Source organism: Lepidochelys olivacea (genome assembly GCF_965140295.1).
Source record: "Lepidochelys olivacea isolate rLepOli2 genome assembly, chromosome: 17".
Lineage (NCBI taxonomy): Eukaryota > Metazoa > Chordata > Testudines > Cheloniidae > Lepidochelys > Lepidochelys olivacea.
In genome coordinates, this window is record NC_140427.1 from 8,688,518 (window position 1) to 8,711,735 (window position 23,218).

General features: G+C 43.7%; 1 protein-coding gene across 7 annotated transcripts in view; it reads left to right on the plus strand.

The window, feature by feature from the left end:
- LOC311532632 (uncharacterized protein) overlaps positions 1-23,218 on the plus strand; it is a 139,055-nt gene that overhangs the window by 84,430 nt on the left and 31,407 nt on the right. For 6 of the 7 annotated variants that reach the window (XM_084651266.1, XM_084651267.1, XM_084651263.1 and 3 more), the window contains one exon: positions 11,728-11,823. Coding sequence is in view for 6 of the 7 variants with exons in the window: in XM_084651267.1 (XP_084507393.1) it covers positions 11,728-11,823 (96 nt within the window). In the remaining variant the exon portion in view is untranslated. Of the gene's footprint in view, positions 1-5,371; positions 5,470-11,727; positions 11,824-23,218 lie in introns of those variants that run through there. The other variant, XM_084651264.1, reaches the window with a different exon arrangement.

Genomic DNA, 23,218 nt, shown 5'->3' on the forward strand with positions numbered 1-23,218 from the left:
AGAGAGAGTCCCGGCATGATTGAAGGCCTGGTGTGTGGCATGTGGGGTATTGAGAGATGAGACATCTTGAGTTTTAATGACTGTTTGCACTTGGCTGAGAAATAGTCCAAATAGTCCACAACAGATGTCCATGTTGTAATAAACCAGCCCCCCAGAGTGGTAGTACTGAATTGAAACTATTGGGTCACCAGAGAGGGGAAACTGAGAGAGCCCTGGTGATGCTGTGGCTTGCCGACAAGAGAGTAATCCAGTTGGGATGGCCCTGTGACACTATGATGCTAGGTTAGGACTATTATTTGGGACTTGGGACAGCTAAGGGCCAGAGCAGGTGTGTGTCAAGAGCAGAGACTCGGTTGACCTCTGCAGCTTCTGAACTGTGTGTCCATGGCAGTGTAGAAAGTTGGACATGGAAACAGGCTGTCTGAAGCCATACTACCTGCTGCTCTTATCCCATAGACTAAGCATTGTAGGGCTGGGTCAGCACTGGGGTGGGAGAGCTCCAAGGATTCTGTAGGTGGTACTGGTGATGCTCTCCTCTGTATTCAATCCTGGCCTAATGACCAAGCATTAAGTTAGGATGTCTGTGCTGCAGTGGCTGTCCTCTTTCAGATAAGGCACAAAACCAAGCTTTTCCCCACTTGTGTCATTGAAGACTCCCTGGTACTTTTAATAGTAGTAAAGGAGTTCTGGCCAACTTCCAGTTCAGGTGATTACATTCTTCCTCCCGAAATTACATCAGTAGATTTAGTTAGTTACGGTGGTGGTTCTTCACTTCCTTTCCTAAACTGTTCTGTAGTGCGGCTGTGCGCTGTTAAACATTTACTCAGTTTCATTCTGGAGTGGTAAATGAAATGGGAAAGACTGTTTATAGAAGTCTTTGTGTTCCTTTTGGGGATAAAATGTGCTAAAATGAATGTAAATTAATCAAGAGGAGTGGCTGAATCTCTTGCCTCATACTTCTCGAATGCTTGGGACATTGTATCCCTGCTTTCATCCAGTCTGTGTGTGTGTGCGCAGAGGGATGGTATTCCAATTTGTCCATGCTTTGTGGTAATACAAACAAAAAGGGAGTGAGAGAAAGAACTGTCTACAGAACAGCTTACAAAGAACAAGACGCATCGCAGGGTAAATTTAGCCTTCTATTTCAGTAACACTTGAAAACACCTTCAGTGCAGAGCTATCAGGGTGAAAAAACAAAAATCAATATGAAATGATGACTTTGATTGGACCCATTTTCAAAGCTGTCAGGAGTTGCAAGTGAAGTGCAGTAACCTGCAAGGAAAAACACTATTATTCAGCCTTTAAAGGGTCCCACTTTCTGCAAGATGCAACTGTTTTGCAAGATGGAGGGGGGGGGGGGGAGAAAACGTTAATCTTTGAGTGAAAGGATTTTTGAAAAACTCACTTTTCCCCCCAATCATCTTTTTTTTTTTTTTTTTTTTAATAAAATGAAAAGCTGCATCTCCCCAAAGCCATGTCAGTTTAAATGACATAGCATGTCAGTTGTTGACTGCCTGGCCCAGCATGGAGGGAGTAGGCAATGCTGTGAGGAAAACGTCGTATTAACAAAGTTTTTGTTTTATAGTGGTGTATTCTTCCCCCTAACTGCAAAGCTATCTTGTGCTTTCAAACCTTGGCATTGCCAAGATCACTTGGCTACAAGGTATAAACCTGTCCCACGGAGCAGGTAGTTTGGGAAGATTTCATTGTACAGTCAGAAGAGAAGCATTGCCAAATAGGTGAGCTCAGAACCCATGGGGTCAGCCCTGATTGGATTCCCCAGCTGGGTTACGTGTCTAGAAACTACAGGAGTACTTATCACAAGGCCAGGCTAGACATCCTAATTAGCCTTGAGTATTGAGCCAAATGGAAGCTTAGAGACTTTAACTGAGTAGCCCTCGCCTTTCTGAGACAACGGCCGATGTATTAACTTTAAAAGAAACCAGGCTCAGTTTATCCAGTTTGACAAACCATCCAGTATATCTTTTTAAAATTACAGTGGTGTCAGAGACTGCAGCAACTGCCTCTCTTTGACACTTTCCTATTTTCCAATAGAGATGCAGACTTCAGTGCCATTGTCACATTGGTTATCAAGTAGTTTTTAAGAATCAAATAAACCTAGTATTGGTTTCTCACTGTGGCAACCTTGAGTTAAGTCTGAACATGTTATCTTCTGAAGAGCAAAATTGCCATAGTTTATCATTAAAATTATTCCCTACCTCTCGTATATCAGTACAAGGCAGGCATCTTGAAGAAAAGGGGGGCAGAGGGAATCTCCATGTAAGTTGTTGTTCATATAGAATGAGAGATAGTAGGTTTAGAGCAATGGGAATGTGGATGTTCTTGATGCTCAAGTCAGTCAGGACAAAATGTTTTTCAGATGAGAACATGCATGTACCAACACATGCAAAATGCTACTTCTGGTTGAGTAGCATCTTCTTCCTACATGATGAGTAAAGGAAGCAATTAAGGGCTTCCACGTTTTTTTAATCAACTCTATCCCAGAAGAAATCACTATTAATTTTTAATATTGGACTTGCCATCTAGTCAGTGCTACCTCTCTCTTTCCGCAGTAACAGTCTAACTCTTATAATCTATGCATAATCTGGTTCTCTACCTTTCCAGACAACTGTTCCCCTTTCAAGAGTCTGATTTGTCTTGTGTACCCCCAAGTTTCACATCACTTAAAAACTACTTGCTTACAAAATCAGACATAAAAATACAGAAGTGTCACAGCACACTAGTACTGAAAAATTGCTGACTTTCTCATTTTTGCCATATAATTATAAAATAAATGAATTTGAACATTGTGCTTACATTTCAATGTACAGTATATAGAGCAGTATAAATAAATAAGTTTCATACAGACAATGTAGTTTGTACTGACTTCGCTGGGGCTTTTAAGTAGCTTGTTGTAAAACTAGGCAAATATCTAGATGAGTTGATGTATCCTCAGAAGACCTTTGAGTACCACCAAGGGTATGTGTACCCCTGGTTCAGAACAGCTGTCCTAGGAGATTGAATTGTAACACATCATTGACTGCCTGCAGTTCTGCAGTTATTACTGAGCTGTATGACATGGCCTTTTGGAACTTGACAGCGATAGTGGGCATGGACTCTGGATCCTACTGCCTGGAGAAACACAGACCCCTAGCACTTGAACAAAAGGAGAATCTCCCTTATCAATTAGCAGTATAGGGCAAAATGATGCATAGGGAAGCAGTTTTGATTCCATCCAGCAGCAAGCAGTGGTACACACACGCATGATCAGGTCCCTCCCATAGAAGGACAAATTGCTGTAATGGAGAGGAAGCATTACAGCTCAACTGGATGAAGGTATTACCTGGGATCAACCTTTTTAAATATATGTACTTCAAGGGACTAAGAGAGGGAAGAAAATAATATAGCAACTAAATAAAATTATGTGCACTAAACGTGCAAGCTAATTAAAGTTTATTGTCAGGGTTGTAGCTTACTTTCAGAAACCACAACAGTCTCCGAAGAGATTTACACTCCTACACAAAAGAGGAAGCAGGAAAGACCAGGAGAAAAAAAGTGTGGTTAAATGGCAAGAATCTGGAGGTTATTTGAGTCCAACATATGTCTGTCAAAAAGAGAAAATCCAACCAAAGCGAAGCCATAGAAAAGAGTAAAAGCTCTGGCTGGTAAAACGCAAAACGGAAATGATTAGGGCTAAGGGAATTTGAAGAGCAAGTGATCAAAGACACTTACAGAACTGCTGGTTATTTGTGTAAATCAGAAGCAGACCGAATCAGTTGGTCCACTGGGCTGTTGGGGAGAAATGGGAGCCCCGAAGGAGGAAGTTTCAGAGAAGTTAAATTACTTTTTCTCTGTAGAAAGAAGGCATGTTCTTCCCAAACAGTCTGAGTAGTAAGTAGTCCCATTGACACGGACTTTAAGGGTTTGCGAGGTTGGGTCTGTAAAGGCTCATCAAAATATTGGACCTAATCAAATAGACTAATGTTTAGTGATTACCCATCTATATCCAGGTAAACTGGCTAGAGCTCTCTGAACTCCTATCTTGTCCTTATCTCATATCTTAATGGTTATGCTGGGGGAGCAATCTGACCCACTAAAATGCTGAATGTAAACCCTATTGAGAAAAGCAATGAACAGAGACCAACTACTGAAATCTTCATTCTGTTATTTTATAATTCCACCCCCCCCACACACACGTTTATTTAAACTAAATTTGATTGCATACTTGGTATGGGAGAGCTCTTTAGATTTCATTCACTGCTGTGTTTTAAATAAGTGGAAAATAAAAGATTAAATGCTCGTGTGAAATCAAGACACCAAGGTGCCCCAAAGTGACTGCAGAGATAATCGCCCCAAATTAACTAGACAATATCCACACAAACACTAAAACCTTTTAAATTATAGGAAGGTGTGTGGGGGGGAGTAGTTTATTACACCCTTAGCATTAATGAGTATTTCACTTATGGGTAACAGCATGGCAAGCATACTGGTCCTGTTACATCTGTGAAATGACTAATATTGCTAACAGTGTCATTTTCTAGTTAGAAAACAATGAGTAAAGGATTTCATTATAAAGGTTAAAAATAGACACTGTATTTATGGTTCCAGGGACTTGATGCCTACGTCAATGTGCACAAACAAAGCCAAGCAAATATGTTTTCATGCAGAGAGGGAAGGGGGAGAGCCATAACACTGAAGAACTTAGCAGCTTTACGATAAATCTTCAGGAAACTCAAACAGCCATTAATGTTTGTAGACATTTTAAGTGATGATTTCATAATCGCTCCAATCTATCTGTGGCTTGCTATAGATGAGGGTCGTTTGGTTAATGTACGTTTCAGTCTTCATTGCCTTTTAACTAGTTTTTAATCAGTAATTATTACTGAGCTGGAATGGTGTGCATACTCCTTTTTGCTCTCTCCCCGGAAGAGTGCCAGTCAATATGTCATGTCAATTAATGTGCGATGCGTGGGCTGGCAGGAAGTGCTAGAACTGTTACTGGCAAAGGGCAGCTGGATAACTAGCCTGTCTGTCTGATCAGCTTCGCGAAAAATCTTCCCCCCAACACCACCATTTTCAGTAATCAGGGTGTTTGGGGATACAGGGCCACAGTGACTCTAGATTACACAAAGAAAGGAAAATCTATGGAGATGGGTTTATTTGAGCTAAGCGTTGTCAAATTCTGTTGAAGGCAAGGTGCAGACATAATGTTGCCTGCTGCCTTCATGCTCTTATGGCTTGTTTTAGTAGAATGAGTGGTGTTTAAAAATGTGTTAGCTAGTCACAGACCTCCCCCTCCCTAGCTTGCCTGAGTATAACTGGTGGATAATTGTTTCGTACAGAAAAAATGCCATGTAGTCAGAGAAGAGATTCAGTGGCATGTCAGTGGTGGTGTGCCCAATATGCCAAATGGAATTGCATCACAACTGACAACCAGTATTTCTGCAAGCTCTAAACTTCTATACTCAGGTAACCTTAAAAATTCTGTTTTATCTTTTAACACCGACATCTGGTAACTCCCATTTTAATTTTACAGGTTATATGTCTCCTTTGTAAATGGGTAGCATGCAATCTTGGCCTGTTATATTTAGGCTGGGGTGGGAGAGAGCTTATGGTACAGTCCAAGTGGTCCTTCTTGGCTATTAGTTGCAATTATCCTTACCAAATTAGAGTATATTTTCTTAGTTTGATACTGTAATACAGTGGTTTTCAATCTGTGGTCTGCAGACCCTTGGAGGTCTGCAGACTATGTCTAAGGGGTCTGTGAAAGGTGGTTGTTCCCACAGAGCAGTAGTTTTCAACTTGTGGTCCGCAGATCCCTGGGAGTCTGCAGACTAAGATTTCCAAAGGGGTCCACATCTCCATTCATAATTTTTAGGGGTCCGCAAATGAAAAAAGTTGAAAACCGTGACTGTAAATAGCCCGTGGAGTGTGGTGACATCTGAAAATGAATAGGCAGGAGGACACATAGAACTGATGGATGCCAGGGGGTAAAATTCACAATGCCTGACTTGCAGAGGTGCTAGGTATCCATAGCTCCCATCAACTTCAACTGGACTTTTGGAGGCTTCGTACCTCCTAAACATCAGGTCCTTAGTTTGTAAGCTCGGTGGGGCAGGCACTGTTGTTTTGTTCTGTGTCTGTTTTTAGTGCCTAGCAAAATGAGGGGCTGGTCCATGACGGGGCTCCTAGCTGCCAGCACAGTAATGATGATAATAATAGATCTTCTACAGAACAGCATAGGCACTGCCTGTCCGGAGCAGTCTTCATTGTACAAAGCTCAGCTAGAGATACAAAGAGAGTGGAGGAGAGATCTGAAAGAAGTCTGCCTTGTACCTGTGCTGGGCTGAGTGTGTATATGAGTGGTTAGCAGAGGGTTGGATGGTATTGCTGTATAACTGTATCCATGTTGTAGGAAACCTGTAATAAATTCTTATCTGTTCACCAGGACGTGGGCATCCTGAATCACATCCTCTGTTATATTTGGAAGAACTTTAGTTATAAAATATTTTAAAGGTGTTTGATCCTGTCAGCTCTTTAGTAATGGAACCAGTGTCTATGTTACAATGGAAAGTTAACCATAGTGGTGGGCTTTTAACTATCTCATCCAGAAATGTTCTCCTCCTCACCACTATGCTCATAAGATTTGCAGGTGTGTTTTCAATTGAGACTTCAGCTGAGCTTTCCCTGCTCCTGTAGATTCTGGTTAGAGGGAATGAAGTTTGTTTGTTTTTTTTGTAGAAGGGGGAAAGGGAGTTGGTGCATTTTGGCAGGTGTTCTGTTTGTACCAGTGTCTCTTGCTAATCCTGTAGCTGTTTCCTCCATCTGTGAAAGGAGAAGGATGTTATGTGCTCTCTTAAGAATGCTTTCAGACTTTTCCCCCTCTGAAGTGCCCCAAAGGATGAGCACAGAAAAGCCTAGAATGGTTCTCTTGTGTGATAATCCTAACGAGGAGCTGCCCATTAACGAGAGATTGAGAATAGGGAATAAATCACCCGGAGCCAACTCCTAGGCTTTGAATAACATTTAGGTTTTAACAAAGAGAAAAGCAATTCTGTTACACTGTTGCAACTTCTACAAAGTTGATATTAGCAATCACATGTGATTGTTTGGTTTTTATTATTATCATTTTGTTGAATGTAGTGCTTATGAAAGGCACCGGGGTCAAGATTTTTGAAGGTTTTTTGAAGAGATTTCAATGGGAGTTAGGTGCCTAGAGGGATTTTCAAAAGCATCTAAGTGCCTTTAAATGTCTGGCCCTGGGTTAACGACCCCAGAGAATAGACCTGTGTTTATTCAGAGGGTAGGTACTATCCAGGCAGTGGGAGTGCAAGCTTCAGCCCAGACCTGGAGAGAAAAGTTGGGCTTGTGGTTGGTGCCTTAACCACAAGTCAGATGATTGGAGTTCATTTCCCAGCTCTTACCCATGGTCACACAGGATGGCTGTGGAAGTCATCGGACTACTCTGTGCCTCGGTTTACCATCTGTAATATTGAGACAGTGATTCCCTACCTCACAGGATAAGTTAGTATCTATGAGATACTTTGATACTACAGTGACATGGGCCATATAAGTACCTAAATGCACACTTCTAGGGATGAGAAGATAGTTTTCCTATGGACCACTTTAATCCTTGGCTTCTCTGTGGAGGATGCTAATGAGGGTTCCTGTTTATACCAATTGTAATGTGGATGCCTGCCTATTAAGGCCAGGTCTATACTACAGCTTCCTGCTGGCATGGCTAGGCTGGTCAGAGATGTGAAGAGGCATGAGCCCTGACTGACTTGGCTGTACTGGCAGAAGCCCCTAGAGTATATGCAGCTATACTGACCAAACTGGACTTTTATCAGTAGAGTTTGTTTTGCTCCCGGGGGGTGATCTTACTATACTAATAAAAAGTGCAGCTTTGTTGGTAAGAGTGCTTTGCTTGTATAGTACACATGATTTTAGGCACTGAACTGAGATCACCAACTCCTCTCATACAGGCCACCAAACACCCATCACATATTGGCAGCTTCAGTCACACTTGTCCTGTATTGTCGTGTTGGTGAACCAGAGGTAAAAGGCTCCAGACTTCATTGCCACCCCTTCAGCCCTCCAGTCCTCTCTCCATTTCCTGTAGGATTTTTGAGATGCTACAGTCATGCCAGCACTGATTTTTAGAAAGCAGAGTAGTGAGACGGAATCAGACTATGCATTACCTACATGTTCTTACTTGTTAGAAATGCTGTTAATGCCACGTTATATACAAGATTAGCTTGTACGTCATGTATTTTTCCCTTTTGCTTGGCCTTGTAGTGATATCCTGCTTGCTTGTTTCTGGCTTTTGCTAACATAGAAATGTGTGTGTAAGAGAGAGAGAGAGAGCTGTTCAGCACGTAAACTGGGAGTTGAAAAGCAAGGCTCATAAATCAAGGTTCATATAAGACCCAAAATCTGACCTACCTTTTTTCTACTTGCAAAGCCCATGTAACTTATAATGGAACTGAGACCTACAGGTGCTACCACATTACAAATAATTGAATAGTAGTAATTCTCAGAGCCATAATGAGGGCTTCCAAGATGCAGAGGTGGTGGTTAGGTACTAGACCTGTCCAAGGGGATTATTCAGAGTATTTATCCCGGAATCTGCATTTCTATTACATTCATAGGTTACATGGAAAGAGAGAGCAGATGGAGTTGCATGGCTAAAGAAGGCAGAACTAGCTTGAGCAATGAAGACCTATTGTTGAACCTCCTCCCCACACCTCACTTTGTCCCAAAAAAAATCTCAAAACACACACAGTTTTTTGGAGGTTAAAAAAATGTGATTCATTGTTTCCATTTTCTTGCCTGATTTTGACTGGGATTAGAAGTAGCAATAGATATTTCTAACCTGGCTGGGAGAAGAAAGCCTCCTGTGCTCAAGATTTGCAGCATAAAATATTCTAGCCAAGTTTATGATCTGAATCCTTGCATGATCCTGAATTACCTCCCAGCCCTGTTTTTCCTCCTGGGATGTGTCTCTTTTTTCTTTGGTATATTCTAGCTATCATTTTATTTAATGAAAGGGCAGATAAGTAGCTGGGTACCCATTTTGTACAATGTTACTGCTGTTTATGGACTACGTTTACAACTTGGGGCCCTCTTGGATTTTTGAAGGTGCAGTTCTGCTTCAACGACCAACTTTTTCAGTTGATTTGGCTCATCTTAGAATTGTCTGCCTGGGCGCCTCCTTTCTCGGGTACATGAGCCCATTATTGACGCACACAATAAGCATTTGATTAATGGTGAACAGGCAATGGAGAAAGCAGCTGTGCACACCTCTTGAGTGTTTTACGTGTTTACACACATGCACAATACATCTGAATCCTATGGAAGTGAGCTACAGTGTTGGACAAAGATCTGTGATCTGTCAGTCTGAAGCTGGTCATGGTGCGTAAGCGCTAGCTGCTAGCACTAGGATGGAAGACATGGATGAACTCCTCAGTACTAACATTAAATGTGGATTAACAAAAATCAACTTTTTTTAAAAAAAAAAGAGAGCCAGTGAGAATCCTTATGGTGCTATTGCCACAATACACAAGAAACAAAATCTGCGAAAGATGACACAAACAGCTTTGGTACATTAAAAGGATTTGTTTACAGCAACATGTCTGTCAACACAAGAGGAAGCCCTCCTTCTGGCCTTTACAGATGGCTTTCCCAATGCACAATAATAAATTTACAAGACAACAAAAAAACATACTGCTTTAAAATGTAAATAAGTGGCAGCCCTAATGATTTAAATTGACTAATGGAGCAACTACTTGTTTACAGAGATGCTAGGCAGGAATTCCTTCTAGGTCAAGGTTTTCATAAATAGACTACACAGGTTTCCATTAATATCACAAGTGCAGAGGGCTCTGTCTGTTTATCACTACAGCATCACCTCCTGAATGTGCACATAAATGGAGCCCAAAGTTAGGTGTTTGGACGACTGGACAATGGCACGTGCTCTGATAAGCTTAACATTGCATACTGTCATCTGTTGAGCAAGACATTCATGTCACGCTCATTACTGTGTTATCCAAGCAATGTTGCAACCTCAACCATCAAAAATCATGGGTTTGGCTTAAAATACATGGGATTATATAGGAAAAAAAGAAAAAGCTGGGTCCTTTTTTACTTCTGATTTTTCATGTTTTTAGGGTGCACTTTGGTCATGTTTCCAAGGTTTTGTTTTCAGGCATGAGGGCTAGAAATGTACGTTTTAAAAATCAAAACTGAAAGTTCGAACACAATCACATGAATCCAGGAACTGGGGCTTTAAGAAAAAACACAGATTTACAAGACTTACAATTAAATTATGAGGGGTGGCAATGCTGAGTGCCTTATAAATATTAAAAATATTGCAAACAAGGGAATCTGTGTGGAATTCTGATCGATCTGTGCAAATACTCTGGTCCTTATTCACTCTGCTGCAACCTGGGAAGGCTCTCAGCAGCAGCAGTGGCACTCGAGCTGTCTGCAGACTTGGGGCCTTATCTAATGCTGAAATCAAAGAGGCCACTGTATTGGTTTCCTCTCCATTCATATTCGGAAGGTAACCTGTGCAAGGAAAAGGGCTAGAACTTTAATTTAAAAAAGAAAAAAAAAAGCTGAGATTCTGTGGAAGTTGATGGCACTTGCCTGGGAAAGCTGCCAGCTCCCCATGGGTGAGTGCACAAGAGGATGTGTCAAGCCTGGCAAATAGCCTAATTATACAATTAACTGATAGGCAATTAACCAGGGTAAAAATGCAGGCAATCTGATGGGATCAGATTGAGACTGAGAGATTTCTACTGAAGATGGGCAAAATGAAGGGTGGCTAGGGTTGGCTTAGCAAAACACAAAAAACAAAATTAGGGATGGTCTGGAGCCAAGTCCCATTGTCTCTGAGTTCAAGATGGGCCCTACTTCAGAGATGGTAGGGATCTCGTGATCGGAGTGTTCTGATCTGGGGTCTTGGCTTGAGACTCCAGCACATCCCTTCAGTGGGCCAAAGTCCAGTTTGGACTTGCCTGTACTCTGAACCACCAAAATTTTGTTGAGGAGTGTGAGGGTGTGTGTGTATTTGTGATAAATAGACCGAATCTAGGACAATCTTTCATTCTTCTTTGCATAAGCAGATTGTGCAGTTACACATTCCATTAGTATAGATCTTCTCGTTCCTACTCAACGGACCAAACCCTAATGTCCTTTGCCCCCTACCCCACATCTGGCAGTAAAGCTCTGGTCCCTTTAGAGTTAGTCTTAAACTACTCCATGACAGTAAGTAGTATAGTGTCTTATGCCATACTGTTAAAAACATGTACATAGTTCTGTGATCTGTGCAGAAGATGGTAAAGCAGGTGTTGGGGGGGAAAAAACGAAGTTCCTGCATATGTTTTTTGAGGTTGGAACTCGATCGTCAAAAAAGATGTGTGTGCTGGTAAACTTTTTTTTTTAACTGAAAAAGACTTAACGAGGCCAGCCCTTTTCATGGGCATGCTCGGGTGACAGCAAGACAAAGCATCTGTGGGTTCACGGCAAAATAGCAGTGTCTGAGTGGCACAGCTGCTGTTACCATAAAAGAAAACAAACCCAGGGCCCTTTGTACAAAGGGTTTTTCTTTTTGTGAAGTCTTGAATAAGTGCTTTCCTTTCAAGGGAGCAGAGACAAAATGGCTTCAAGAAGATTTTTCATAGACACTGAAAAGAAATTTTTGTTTTTTTGTTCCCTCTGCAGACAAGAAATTAGCAAGAAGTAGATTCAAGTGTTGGACACCAGCCTTCATCCTGTTGGATCCTTATCTGCAGCTAATTACTGTTCACTGCACTAGAGGTAAATAGCAGAGAAATCACTTTTATGCTGATTTAAAAATGAGGTCAAGTATTAGTGCCCTTTGCAGATGGCTAACTTATTACAAGCATCTCTCTACTTACAGGACTTGACATTACCTTGTAACCAAAAAGCACATACCATGTGTTCTTTAGATTTAAAGACTACTATAGATTCCTCATATGTTTGAACACAGAATTAATATCCTTGCATGTTATCACTACAGTATTTGGCTGCTGAGATGAAAAATCTAGGGTAATAACATATATAGGACCACTCATTGATGTTCATTGCCCAGATGGGCATCAGTATGAATGGTTGGTTTGGTGACATTATAAAGCCACGGGCAGTATGGGGGAAGTTTCCTGTTGAACCGGTTCTGTAGAGAAATATAGGGCTTCAGGGTTTCCAGCGTTGCCTTCACAACAGCCAAATTCATGTAGCCATAGAGGAAGCAATAAAAATCTTTATGAATCTGGCTGACAAGGTCTGTGGTTTAGAAGTAATGTTATGGATGCCAACTGAATGACTCCTCTCGCACACTGGCCACTACAAAGCTGCCAGATGACTAACTCTGTCATTACTAGACGTGGACCAGAACCGTAACACTTTGTCCAAAAGCCCCACCAACTCTGGGTCCAAATCTGAGTTTGGATTAGGCCAGTATCCAGGACCAGGTCATGAGAGGTGCCAAGCATCTACAGCTCACACCAAAGCCAATGGAATTAAATCAAAGGCTGGCAAGGCATGGGGGAAATGGTAAGAACTTTCCTCTTCGTATTTCAGTACTTTAACCATTCTAGGAAGGTCTGAAATCAGTACTCATCTAGTCTGTATTTGAACCAGTGATTTAAAATGGAGGTCAAAGTTTTCATATCCTATTGTCATTCACCTGAGTGATCTCCTGCGTCAACGTGTGTGTGGTATTATATAGATCACTGCTCTCTCAGATGTGTTTTTGCCAAGTACTACCTGGTTTGTTGGTTGTATGTTTTTTCAGTCCATTTTGTGGGTTATGTGTGTGTCTCCTCCTAGGAATCATTGAAACACTATCTTAAAACAAAAGTATTCCCTTTTATGCACTTTCAAATTGAAGGCGGCAGTTGTTGGTAGGGCCGTTGGAGAAGGCTGGTACTTCATTTTCATCAGGTTTGTGAGTCTGTAGTTGTTCAGAAAACTTTAAGTTGAAAGTTTATCTAAAAAATTAAATGCCCTTGGCAAATAATCAGGCCAAATTACAGCTGCTAAATGAGCACAATACAGAGGGTGTCATGTGCAATGCTTGCAGTTGCTCTGTCTGTGCACTGCAGAGTCTTCTGTAATCAATATGCTGTAGAACAAATGAGCTTTAAAAACACTCACTATTTTATTATTCTTATTAATAACGAGGCCCTGGAAAATATCCATGAAAGCTTAAGCTCATAATTAATAAATGCTGGCTGGGTTTCTGCTGCCAAACAGCAACCTTGAGAAGTCTGGGGAACATATCTCCATCCAGACAGCAGAGGGTGCTTGTGTGTGTTGCAGATTAATAAGGCAGTATAGTAAAAATATTTTCATATGGCTAATGCAATTTGAGATAATGTCTTTTGTTCTTCTAGCTTGGGAGTGTGGGGAAAGGCTGCCGAAAGTCATGCTTTAGAAAATGTGAGGCAAGTGGCTAACCTTTCCTTGCAGAGCTGGGCCCAGCAGAATTCAGCTCTGAAATACCACAATACAGGGGCAGTGTCTCTTTTCCTCTGCTCTGGTAGGTCTTTATTTTTCCCTTCCCTTCATCCTGTGGGTTAGGAGAAGGAGTTGCTATCTTATATCAGAACAGCAGCCCTGTTAAGGCTGGTGGCCTACCCTGGAGCTTTCTGCTGAGAAGATCTTGGAAATCAGATTTGGAGAGATGTCAGGTCAGCTTCCTAGATTAATCCATTTGCTTAATGGGCAATAATCTTGCACAAGAACAAAGAGTGGAATAGAATTTTTAAAAATCCCCCAAACCTATAAGGTTCTGTACTTGACCACTGACCTTGCTATCAGGTTCAACAATAGTACTGTGGTTTTTACGTAGCTTACTTAATCATCTTTCAGAATCCATTTTTGCCGTAGCACATATGTGTTTGGGTTTTTCAAAGATAGGAATAAAATCACATGATCTTCCAGATTTTAATGGGCTTTTCTGTACTCTAATTCCTACACTCAGTCTTTCAAAAACACCAGTTTACCGTAAGCCCTTATCACAAAAACACGTTACACTTGGCAATGGCCTCTCCTGTAAGGCAAGTGAAGTAGTGTATTGAAGGATGGACATTGTGCTCCCTTGGTTAGAGCAGGCGACGGGGAGACAGGAGTTCTGCCATCTGCTTCTGATGGTTGCGAGGTAAACTTTCCAGTTGTGACCCAATGAAGTGCTGTCTTCCCAAGTCTGCAGACAGACTATGAAATGTGAACTCTGAGAAGAGTGAACAGGGGCCCTGTTCATTGCTTGGGGTTGTTAACTCTGGAGATTATTGATGATTGGAGGGTTAAATGTCACAGCTCTCCAACTAATGTAAGGGACTCCTCACACAGAGAAGGCAGCCGGTTTTAAAGAGAAGAGCATATTTAACTATTTTCTAGTATAGTCCTCTGAGATAGGTAAGGGAGAGCTGCCACCTGTGGGTACTGGAGGATCTGAGAGGGGGAATGAAAGATCTTAGAGGTGAAGTAGGATTTAATAACAGACAAGAATGAGTGAAAATTCATTTTACCCAACTCTATTCCATAGAGACACATAATTTACTCTGAGTTCTGAGATCTTGTGCCCCTCCAAAATCCCACAAATACTCCCAAAACTTCCACAGAATCAGACCAAAAAAATCTATGGAATTTGGCAAAGTTTTTTCCACTGGTTATCGATGATCACTGGGAAGAATCTGTGCTGGGCCCCAGCGTGCAGCTCCAACCCACCTGATCAGCTGACCTGATCAACTCACCACTATCCTCTCAAGTGCAATGTGCAGTTCTTCTTTGATTATATGTCCCTATGAGTGTTCCAGTGAAAGATGTGTGCGTGCCCAAGTGCTCTCGATTGGAGATCTTAGCTAGTAGTGTCCGCAAGTCCATACCTGCACACTACACCTCCTCATGCTCCTATACAAGGGCCAGAGGCAAGCGGAAACCTACTGCCATTCCAGTTCATCCTCAGCCACCCTCAGGTCGAGACAGTTCAGTGGTGCCCGCTACATTGGGAGCTACTATTCTTTTAGTTTTACTTAATTTAGTTTGAATTTTGTTTTATTCCCTTTAAGCACACTTGTGCTTTTGGAGGAGCAGGGTTTCCCTCCTCAAACTTCTTTTTCATTGCCCTCAGCTATTCTATCCCCAACTTTCCCCATTGGGCTATGCCAAGGACTCCAGGCTTTGAGCCTTGTGATATCTGCCACAGGTCTTTTCCCCCTCATTGACAGGCATTCCAACTGCCTCAGAGAGTCCCACCTGTGGGCAAGGTCTGCAGAAGCTTTAAGAGCAGAGCTTGCAAACTGAGGGAGGATAGGCAGATGCTTGCTCTTATGGAGCATTCTCTGAGATCTGCCAGGTCCCAATCTCCCCCATACATCGGCCTCAGCTTCTCAAGCTGTGCTGGTGCCTTTAACTTTAGCAAGCAAAGATGATGGGGCTGCTTTGGAATCGAAGCATTCTGAGAGAGAGACCTCATTCCCCAGAGAGACTCCAGGAAGAAGGATGAAGTTGCCCCTGAGTTCAGAACTTGTGCTCCTGTATGGGTGTTGCCAGAGCTTTTGCAGGTGCCAGTACCCATCCAGAAAACCACAGGTCATGCACCAAGGGGTCATCTAGCAAGCACCAGTGTGCTCGAAGTTGGTGCCAGAAGAGTAGTCCTGTAGATGCAAGAAGGGTTCTGGAAGTAAGGACTTTCCTAAGAAGTCCACATCAACTGCAGTACCTTCCTCCTTGGGTCACAGCCACAGGACCATTCTATTCATACCTCAGCTCAATCCCCCTTGGCATGCATTCCTATGGGGTGCATGGGCCACACCTTCATACCATCTCCAGTGCCTTTTCAGGCTATGATGAAGCACTCCCTGGTACCAGCCTTGTTCATCTTGCACAAGGACCTCTGGGTCATGAAGGAACCAGGCTCTCCCCTCCTAAGGGGTACCAGTAGGGGCCCTTCTTCAGTCCTGCCTGGATCTGGAGCCTCCATCTGCACTACCCCCAGCACAGTGCAAGTACCAGCCTGACTGCCTGCCCGCTCCTCCTTGCACTCTGGTACCAATTCCAGCCCCAATACCGACACCAAGGGCTCCCGCCTTTGGCTGCTACAGAGAAGACATCATTGGACATCTTTGTCCAGAATTCTGCCTCTCTGCTTCTCAACTCTCTGGAGGTGTTTCTTGAGGAGGAGAATCTGTCCACAATCAACAGGTGCCCTCACCAATCCTGGCCAGAGCAAGCCTAGGGCCCTACTCCCTTCCCCTATGGACCACCACAGTAGGCATTTGGGCCCCTTATGATGACTGTTATAGGGAGCTGGTCTACAAAAGGCCACATACTGACCTAAACCCCCTGGTACGGCAGGACCCTCTACAACAGCCTCTGGTACTGCAGGTCCCTCTACCCCAAGAGGAGACTGCTGATAAAGATGAGCTGGTAGCTGAGGAAGAGACACCACTGTCGTCATCCTCTCCCGATGAGGCCGTCGTACCTCCCGACTATGACTTATGCTGCTGACTTCATACCCTTCCAGGACCTGGTTAGAAGAATTGTGGATCACTCCAGATTCCTCTGGAGGAAAATCAGGAGGCTCAACACACTCCTGGAGGACATTATATACTCTGTCCCCCAGGGTAAAACTGCCCTGCCCATCAGTGAGGAGCTGCTGTCTCCAGCACACGCTGTTTGGCAGATGCCTACCACCATCTCGCCCATACAAGAGGGCAGACAAAAATACTACATTCCAGTGAAGGGCCTGGAGTACTTTTTCTTCCAGCCTACTCCCAGTTCTTTGGCGGTGGATGCCATCAATAAAGTATCGTGGCAAACTCACAGCAAGTTGTCTCCCTTTCTCCATCCCAACAAGGAACTCAAATGACTGGACTTGCTGGGATGAAAAAGCTGCTCTGCAGTTTACGGGTGCAAACTACCAAGCCTTAATGACTAAATACGACTTATCGAATAATGGAAAATTCATGGACTTTATTGATCTCTTGCCACATACCAAAGAGAAAAATTTCAGACCCTTATTTTAGAGGAACAAATTATTGTTAAGGCTTCTCTGCAGGCCGCCCTTTATGTAGTCGACAGAGACTTCACATTTGTTGGCAACTACAGTCATAATGTGTAGAGCCTCATGGCTTCCACAGGGAGGATCAGAACTCTGTTAAGGATCTCCCCTTCGCAGGATCAAAGCTCGTCAGTAGTGACACCAACACCTTGCTCCATAGTCTGAAGGACTCAAGGGCCGCTCAGTGATCTTTCAGGACACACACGCCTGCAAGGAGAAGGTGGTTCAGTAAATCTCAGACCATTCCAGGCCAATTCCGTACCACACTTACACAAGGCCTGAAGAGGTCCAGACCACCCAAGAAAGGGCCCTCCTCGACTCTCTCATGCGTCAGTCAGCGACTTCGACCAAACCACCATTTTGGCTTGGTCAAGGGTCAGGAACCAACCCTTTCTCTGGACCACATGCTGTGAGAAACCACCCTTCAGGGATCGTCTCTCCTGTTTCCGACCTGCCTGGGAGCATGTTTCAGAGTAGCAGCCGTGTTAGTCTGCATTTGCAAAAAGAAAGGAGTACTCGTGGCACCTCAGAGACTAACAAATTTATTTGAGCATAAGCTTTCGTGAGCGACAGCTCACTTCATCGGATGCATTCAGTGGAAAATACAGTAGGGAGATTTATATACATAGAGAACATGAAACAATGGGTGTTACCATACACACTGTAATGAGAGTGATCACTTAAGGTGAGCTATTACCAGCAGGAAAGCGGGGGGGAGGGGGGAATTTTTGTAGTAATAATCAAGGTGGGCCATTTCCAGCAGTTGACAAGAACATCTGAGGAACAGTGTGGGGGGGGGGAGATAAACAAGGAGAAATAGTTTTACTTTTTGTAATGACCCATCCACTCCCAGTCTCTATTCAAGCCTAAGTTAATTGTATCCAGTTTGCAAATTAATTCCAATTCAGCCGTCTCTTGTTAGAGTCTGTTGTTCTTGAAGAATTGCAACTTTTAGGTCTGTAATCAAGTGACCAAAGAGATTGAAGTGTTCTCTGACTGGTTTTTGAATGTTACAATTCTTGATGTCTGATTTGTGTCCATTTATTCTTTCACGTAGAGACTGTCCAGTTTGACCAATGTACATGGCAGAGTGGCATTGCTGGCATATGATGGCATATATCACATTGGTAGATGTGCAGTGAACGAGCCTCTGATAGCGTGGCTGATGTGATTAGGCCCTATAATGGTGTCCCCTGAATAGATATGTGGACACAGTTGGTAACGGGCTTTGTTGCAAGGATAGGTTCCGGGGTTAGTGGTTCTGTTGTGTGGTGTGTGGTTGCTGGTGAGTATTTGCTTCAGGTTGGGGAGCTGTCTGTAAGCAAGGTCTGGCCTGTCTCCCAAGATCTGTGAGAGTGATGGTTGTCCTTCAGGATAGGTTGTAGATCCTTGATGATGCATTGGAGAGGTTTTAGTTGGGGGCTGAAGGTGATGGCTAGTGGCATTCTGTTATTTTCTGTTATTTTCTTTGTTGGACCTGTCCTGTAGTAGGTGACTTCTGGGTACTATTCTGGCTCTGTCAATCTGTTTCTTCAGTTCAGCAGGTGGGTATAGTAGTTGTAAGAATGCTTGATAGAGATCTTGTAGGTGTTTGTCTCTGTCTGAGGGGTTGGAGCAAATGCGGTTGTATCGTAGAGCTTGGCTGTAGACAATGGATCGTGTGGTGTGGTCTGGATGAAAGCTGCAGGCATGTAGGTAGGAATAGCCGTCAGTAGGTTTCCGGTATAGGGTGGTGTTTATTAGCACTTATTAGCACCGTAGTGTCCAGGAAGTGGATCTCTTGTGTGGACTGGTCCAGGCTGAGATTGATGGTGGGGTGGAAATTGTTGAAATCATGGTGGAATTCCTCAAGGGCTTCTTTTCCATGGGTGCAGATGATGAAGAGGTCATCAGTGTAGCGCAAGTAGAGTAGGGGCATTAGGGGACGAGAGCTGAGGAAGCGCTGTTCTAAGTCAGCCATAAAAATGTTGGCATACTGTGGGTCCATGCGGGTACCCATAGCAGTGCCGCTGATTTGAAGGTATACATTGTCCCCAAATGTGAAATAGTTATGGGTGAGGACAAAGTTCAGCCACCAGGTTTGCCGTGACATTATCGGGGATACTGTTCCTAATGGCTTGTAGTCCATCTTTGTGTGGAATGTTGGTGTAGAGGGCTTCTACATCCATAGTGGCCAGGATGGTGTTTTCAGGAAGATCGCCGATGGATTGTAGTTTCCTCAGGAAGTCAGTGGTGTCTTGAAGACAGCTGGGAGTGCTGGTAGCGTAGGGCCTGAGGAGGGAGTCTACATAGCCAGACAATCCTGCTGTCAGGGTGCCAATGCCTGAGATGATGGGGCGTCCAGGATTTCCAGGTTTATGGATCTTGGGTAGCAGATAGAATACCCCTGGCTGGGGTTCCAGGGGTGTGTCTGTGTGGATTTGTTCTTGTGCTTTTGCAGGGAGTTGTATCAGATAAGTGGATCCTGGAAGTGGTTTCAGCAGGATGCTCCATTCAGTTCCAACCCCTTCCTCCCCCCTTTCTCATCCCTCTGCAGGGACCCTTCTCAGCAGGATCTCTTGAGGTAGAAGATCCAGTCTCTCCTGTTTCTGGGGGCAATCAAGCCAGTGCCCCAAGATTTGACCAGAAGTGGGTTCTATTCCCCAAGAGGTAAGGAGGTTGGAGACCAATCCTGGATCTCAGGACTCTGAATACCATTATGCTTTTGCAGCACTTCAGGATGGTAACCCTGGTTATGATAATCCTATTCTTAAATCTTGGGGACCATTCTTAGACATGTTTTTTCCAACACCACCAAATTTTGGGGCTAATTTTACTTGAAGGTGTCTCTTAAAAGTCAGTTGCCTGGCTATTCCCTCCACCATCCTCCCAACTCTTTGCAAATTTACCTTTCACCATCACTTTAACTTAGTGGGCGGTGTTTTCTTTTGATGTTTTGATTGGAAACTGGAAATCTGTTCAGTACATTGGCCCCCAGGCACATTCTGTAATGGAACAGGATGCCGGGGTGAGGATCCTGAGCAGGCTCCCAGTCCCTGTGGCATGATGCACAGTATGAGCCGTACATCCCAAACACCTGACATCTCTGGAATGGGTGACAGGGGATGGATCACTTGGTGATCACCTGTTCTGTTCATTCCCTCTGGGGCGCCTGGCACTGGCCACTGTCGGAAGACAGGACACTGGACTAGATGGTCCTTGGGTCTGACCCGTCTGGCCGTTCTTATGTTCTCTCTAACCTGCTGCCAGAAGGACTGGATGTGCTCAGCCAGGTTATTAGCTTTTTAAACTTGGATATGATAGGAAAGGAAATTTCCACTAGGTCCTGGCACATTTTGAGGGTTGGTGTAGACAGCAGGACTGCAAGTTTAAGGAGTTGTGATTCCCAAAACATGCTGCTGTTGTCGGTAAGAAAGCCACTTATGGATTACAACAGGAATAGTAGGATTTTAAGACCATGCTGATTACAGGCAATAATATTACAAATGGTTATAACCAAGAATTCCAAGGGGCTATGTAGAGAGTAAACATGATACTTGAAGGACCAGTTGATGGATTTAAGGGACAGGCTTTGTTTGCCTGGGGTGGGATTGTATTGCGCTAGCCTGGCAGTTTATTGATTTGAGGGGACTGGTTCAAGTTCGGGAATAGACTTTTTGGGTTTCCAGGCCAAGTGGCAGATCTGGTCTTTCAGGGTACTGGGGGAAGGGTGACATGTCTATTTGCCCACACTGCACTTCTTCCTCACCGTGGAGTGACATGAGTGCGGCCATGAGCCTCTTGCCTGCTTCCCACCCTCCCAGCAGCTGGCACATCACCTCTAGCAGGCAGGCTGGAAGAAACTCTTCAGGATTCGCGAAGGGCTTGTGTCTGCTCCAGCCGTTAGAGAAAGAAAGTGAGTGTGAGAGATCTAGATGGATATAAGGAAAAGAAAGGAAGAAGTAAACAGATGGATGGGAGAAATGGTCAGACCGTTTTTTGCTTACCATTGTACTCTGACCTTCATTATTTGATCCCCCAAACATGCTGTAGAGATCTTCCATTAATCTCTCTGCCCTAGTGCACAGCATTTGGAACGGGATAGCACCCCACTGAAATGCAGAAGCAATAGCTTCGGGGAATGCTGAGGGTTAAGAGGCAGAGCTCTCAAGTGGCAGGTGTGGGGGAAGAAGTTATTTCCCAGCTGGACTCCGTGTTCAGACCCACTACAACGTGAAAAAGATACTAAAGACACTGTGGCTTCGTTCTAGAAGAGTTGCTTTTTTCAGCGTATTTGTGAAGAGGGCATAACGTAGTGGTCTCGCCGGCATAGGCTCCAGTTCTGCAAGCAGGGTGTTTCTCCTTAACCGTGATGCTCCAGATGTGCTGAAAGGGGTCAGATATGGAAGGGAACAAATGCAAGTTTCCATTTATTAGTAAGTAGTTCCCACCAGCAAGTAGCCACAAATAGTTCTGTACTGACTACGTAAAGAGGGGAGGTGGGAGTGTGCCAAGTGGGAAAAGCCACGGATGTTAGAGGTAGCAGAATACCAGCAAGAACTCCTACCAAAATCTGGACCTGGGATCAGAATATTTGTGTACAGGCACTTCCTCCACATGCATGCTGGAGATACCGGAGCGGAAAGCACAGACAGCTAAAGGAAATATATTCTTATTTATTATTTGTATTACCAGGGTACCTAGAGACCCTAGTCATAGACCCACTGTGCTAGGCACTGTACAAATAGAGTGCCTGGTCCAGAGAGCTTACCACCTAAGTATAAGGAAGAGACCACAAATGATACAATGCAGATAGTCAGGGGCCTATGGGGAAACAATGAGACAGTATTGGTCAGTGTGATGGGCAGTGGTCTCTGCACACCAGCTGCTTAACTATTGTTAAGTTTCTGGTAGGCATCACAGAAAGGGAGAGTTTGAAGGAGGAGAACAAGGTAGCTTTGCAGATGTTTAAAGACAGTGCTTCCCATGGGTGTGGAGCAGTGTGGGAGAAAGCGTGGAAGGACTTGTATGAAAATGTAACAAATGGGTGATCATAGAAGAATAGGGTTGGAAGAGACCTCAGGAGGTCATCTAGTCCAACCCCATTCTTGCTTGAAATCCTTTCTTTCTGGACTCATCAAGGAAAAGGTGTCCTTATTAGCCAGATCCTCTGAACTGCTGGACAAGCTTATCAGTTTAGTGAATAGTTAATTTGCATTGTCAGTACAATCCAGCCATGTACATTGGCCAAACCGGACCGTCTCTACGTAAAAGAATAAATGGACACAAATATGACATCAGGAATCATAATATTCAACAACAAGTAGCAAAACACTTCAATCTCTCTGGTCACTCAATAACAGACCTAAAAGTGGCAGTTCTTCAACCAAAAAACTTCAAAAACAGACTCCAACATGAAGCTGCAGAACTGGAATTAATTTGCAAACTGGATACCATCAGATTAGGCCTGAATAGAGATTGGGAGTGGTTGGGTCATTACAAAACCTAAACTTAATTTCCCCAATACTAATTTCTCCCTACTGTTACTCACACCTTCTTGTCAACTGTCTGTAATGGGCCACTCTCTTACTACTTCAAAAGTTATTTTTCCTCCCTTGGTATCCTGCTGTTAATTGATTTATCTTGTTAGACTGACCTCACATTTGGTAAAGCAACCCCCCACCCTTTCACGTAGTTATACCTGCTCCTGTATTTTCACTCCGTGCATCTGATGAAGTGGGTTCTAACCCATGAAAGCTTATGCCCAGATACATTTGTTAGTCTCCTAGGTGCCACAAGGACTCCTTGTTATTTTTGCCAATACAGACTAACACAGCTACCCCTCTGAATCCAGCCAGTGATTTCATGAGAGAAGGTGCCTCTGCTGTAGGGAGAGCGCTACCGAAGCAAGAGATTAGCCTTAGAGGAACCATTGGTGTCAGTGTTAGTCTGCCTTTAGATAAGTTTCTTCTTCACTGTAGTGCAGGATGGATGGATAGCGCCATCAGCGCTAAGTTAGCTCTCCGAGGAGAGAGGTGTGCAGGAAAAAACATGGGTAGGAGAGAGCATAGGATTCTTTCTTCAGATTGTTTGTCTTCGTTGAATTCTTTCTTCTCCGCTGAACTCCACAGGAATGTCGCAGTTAGG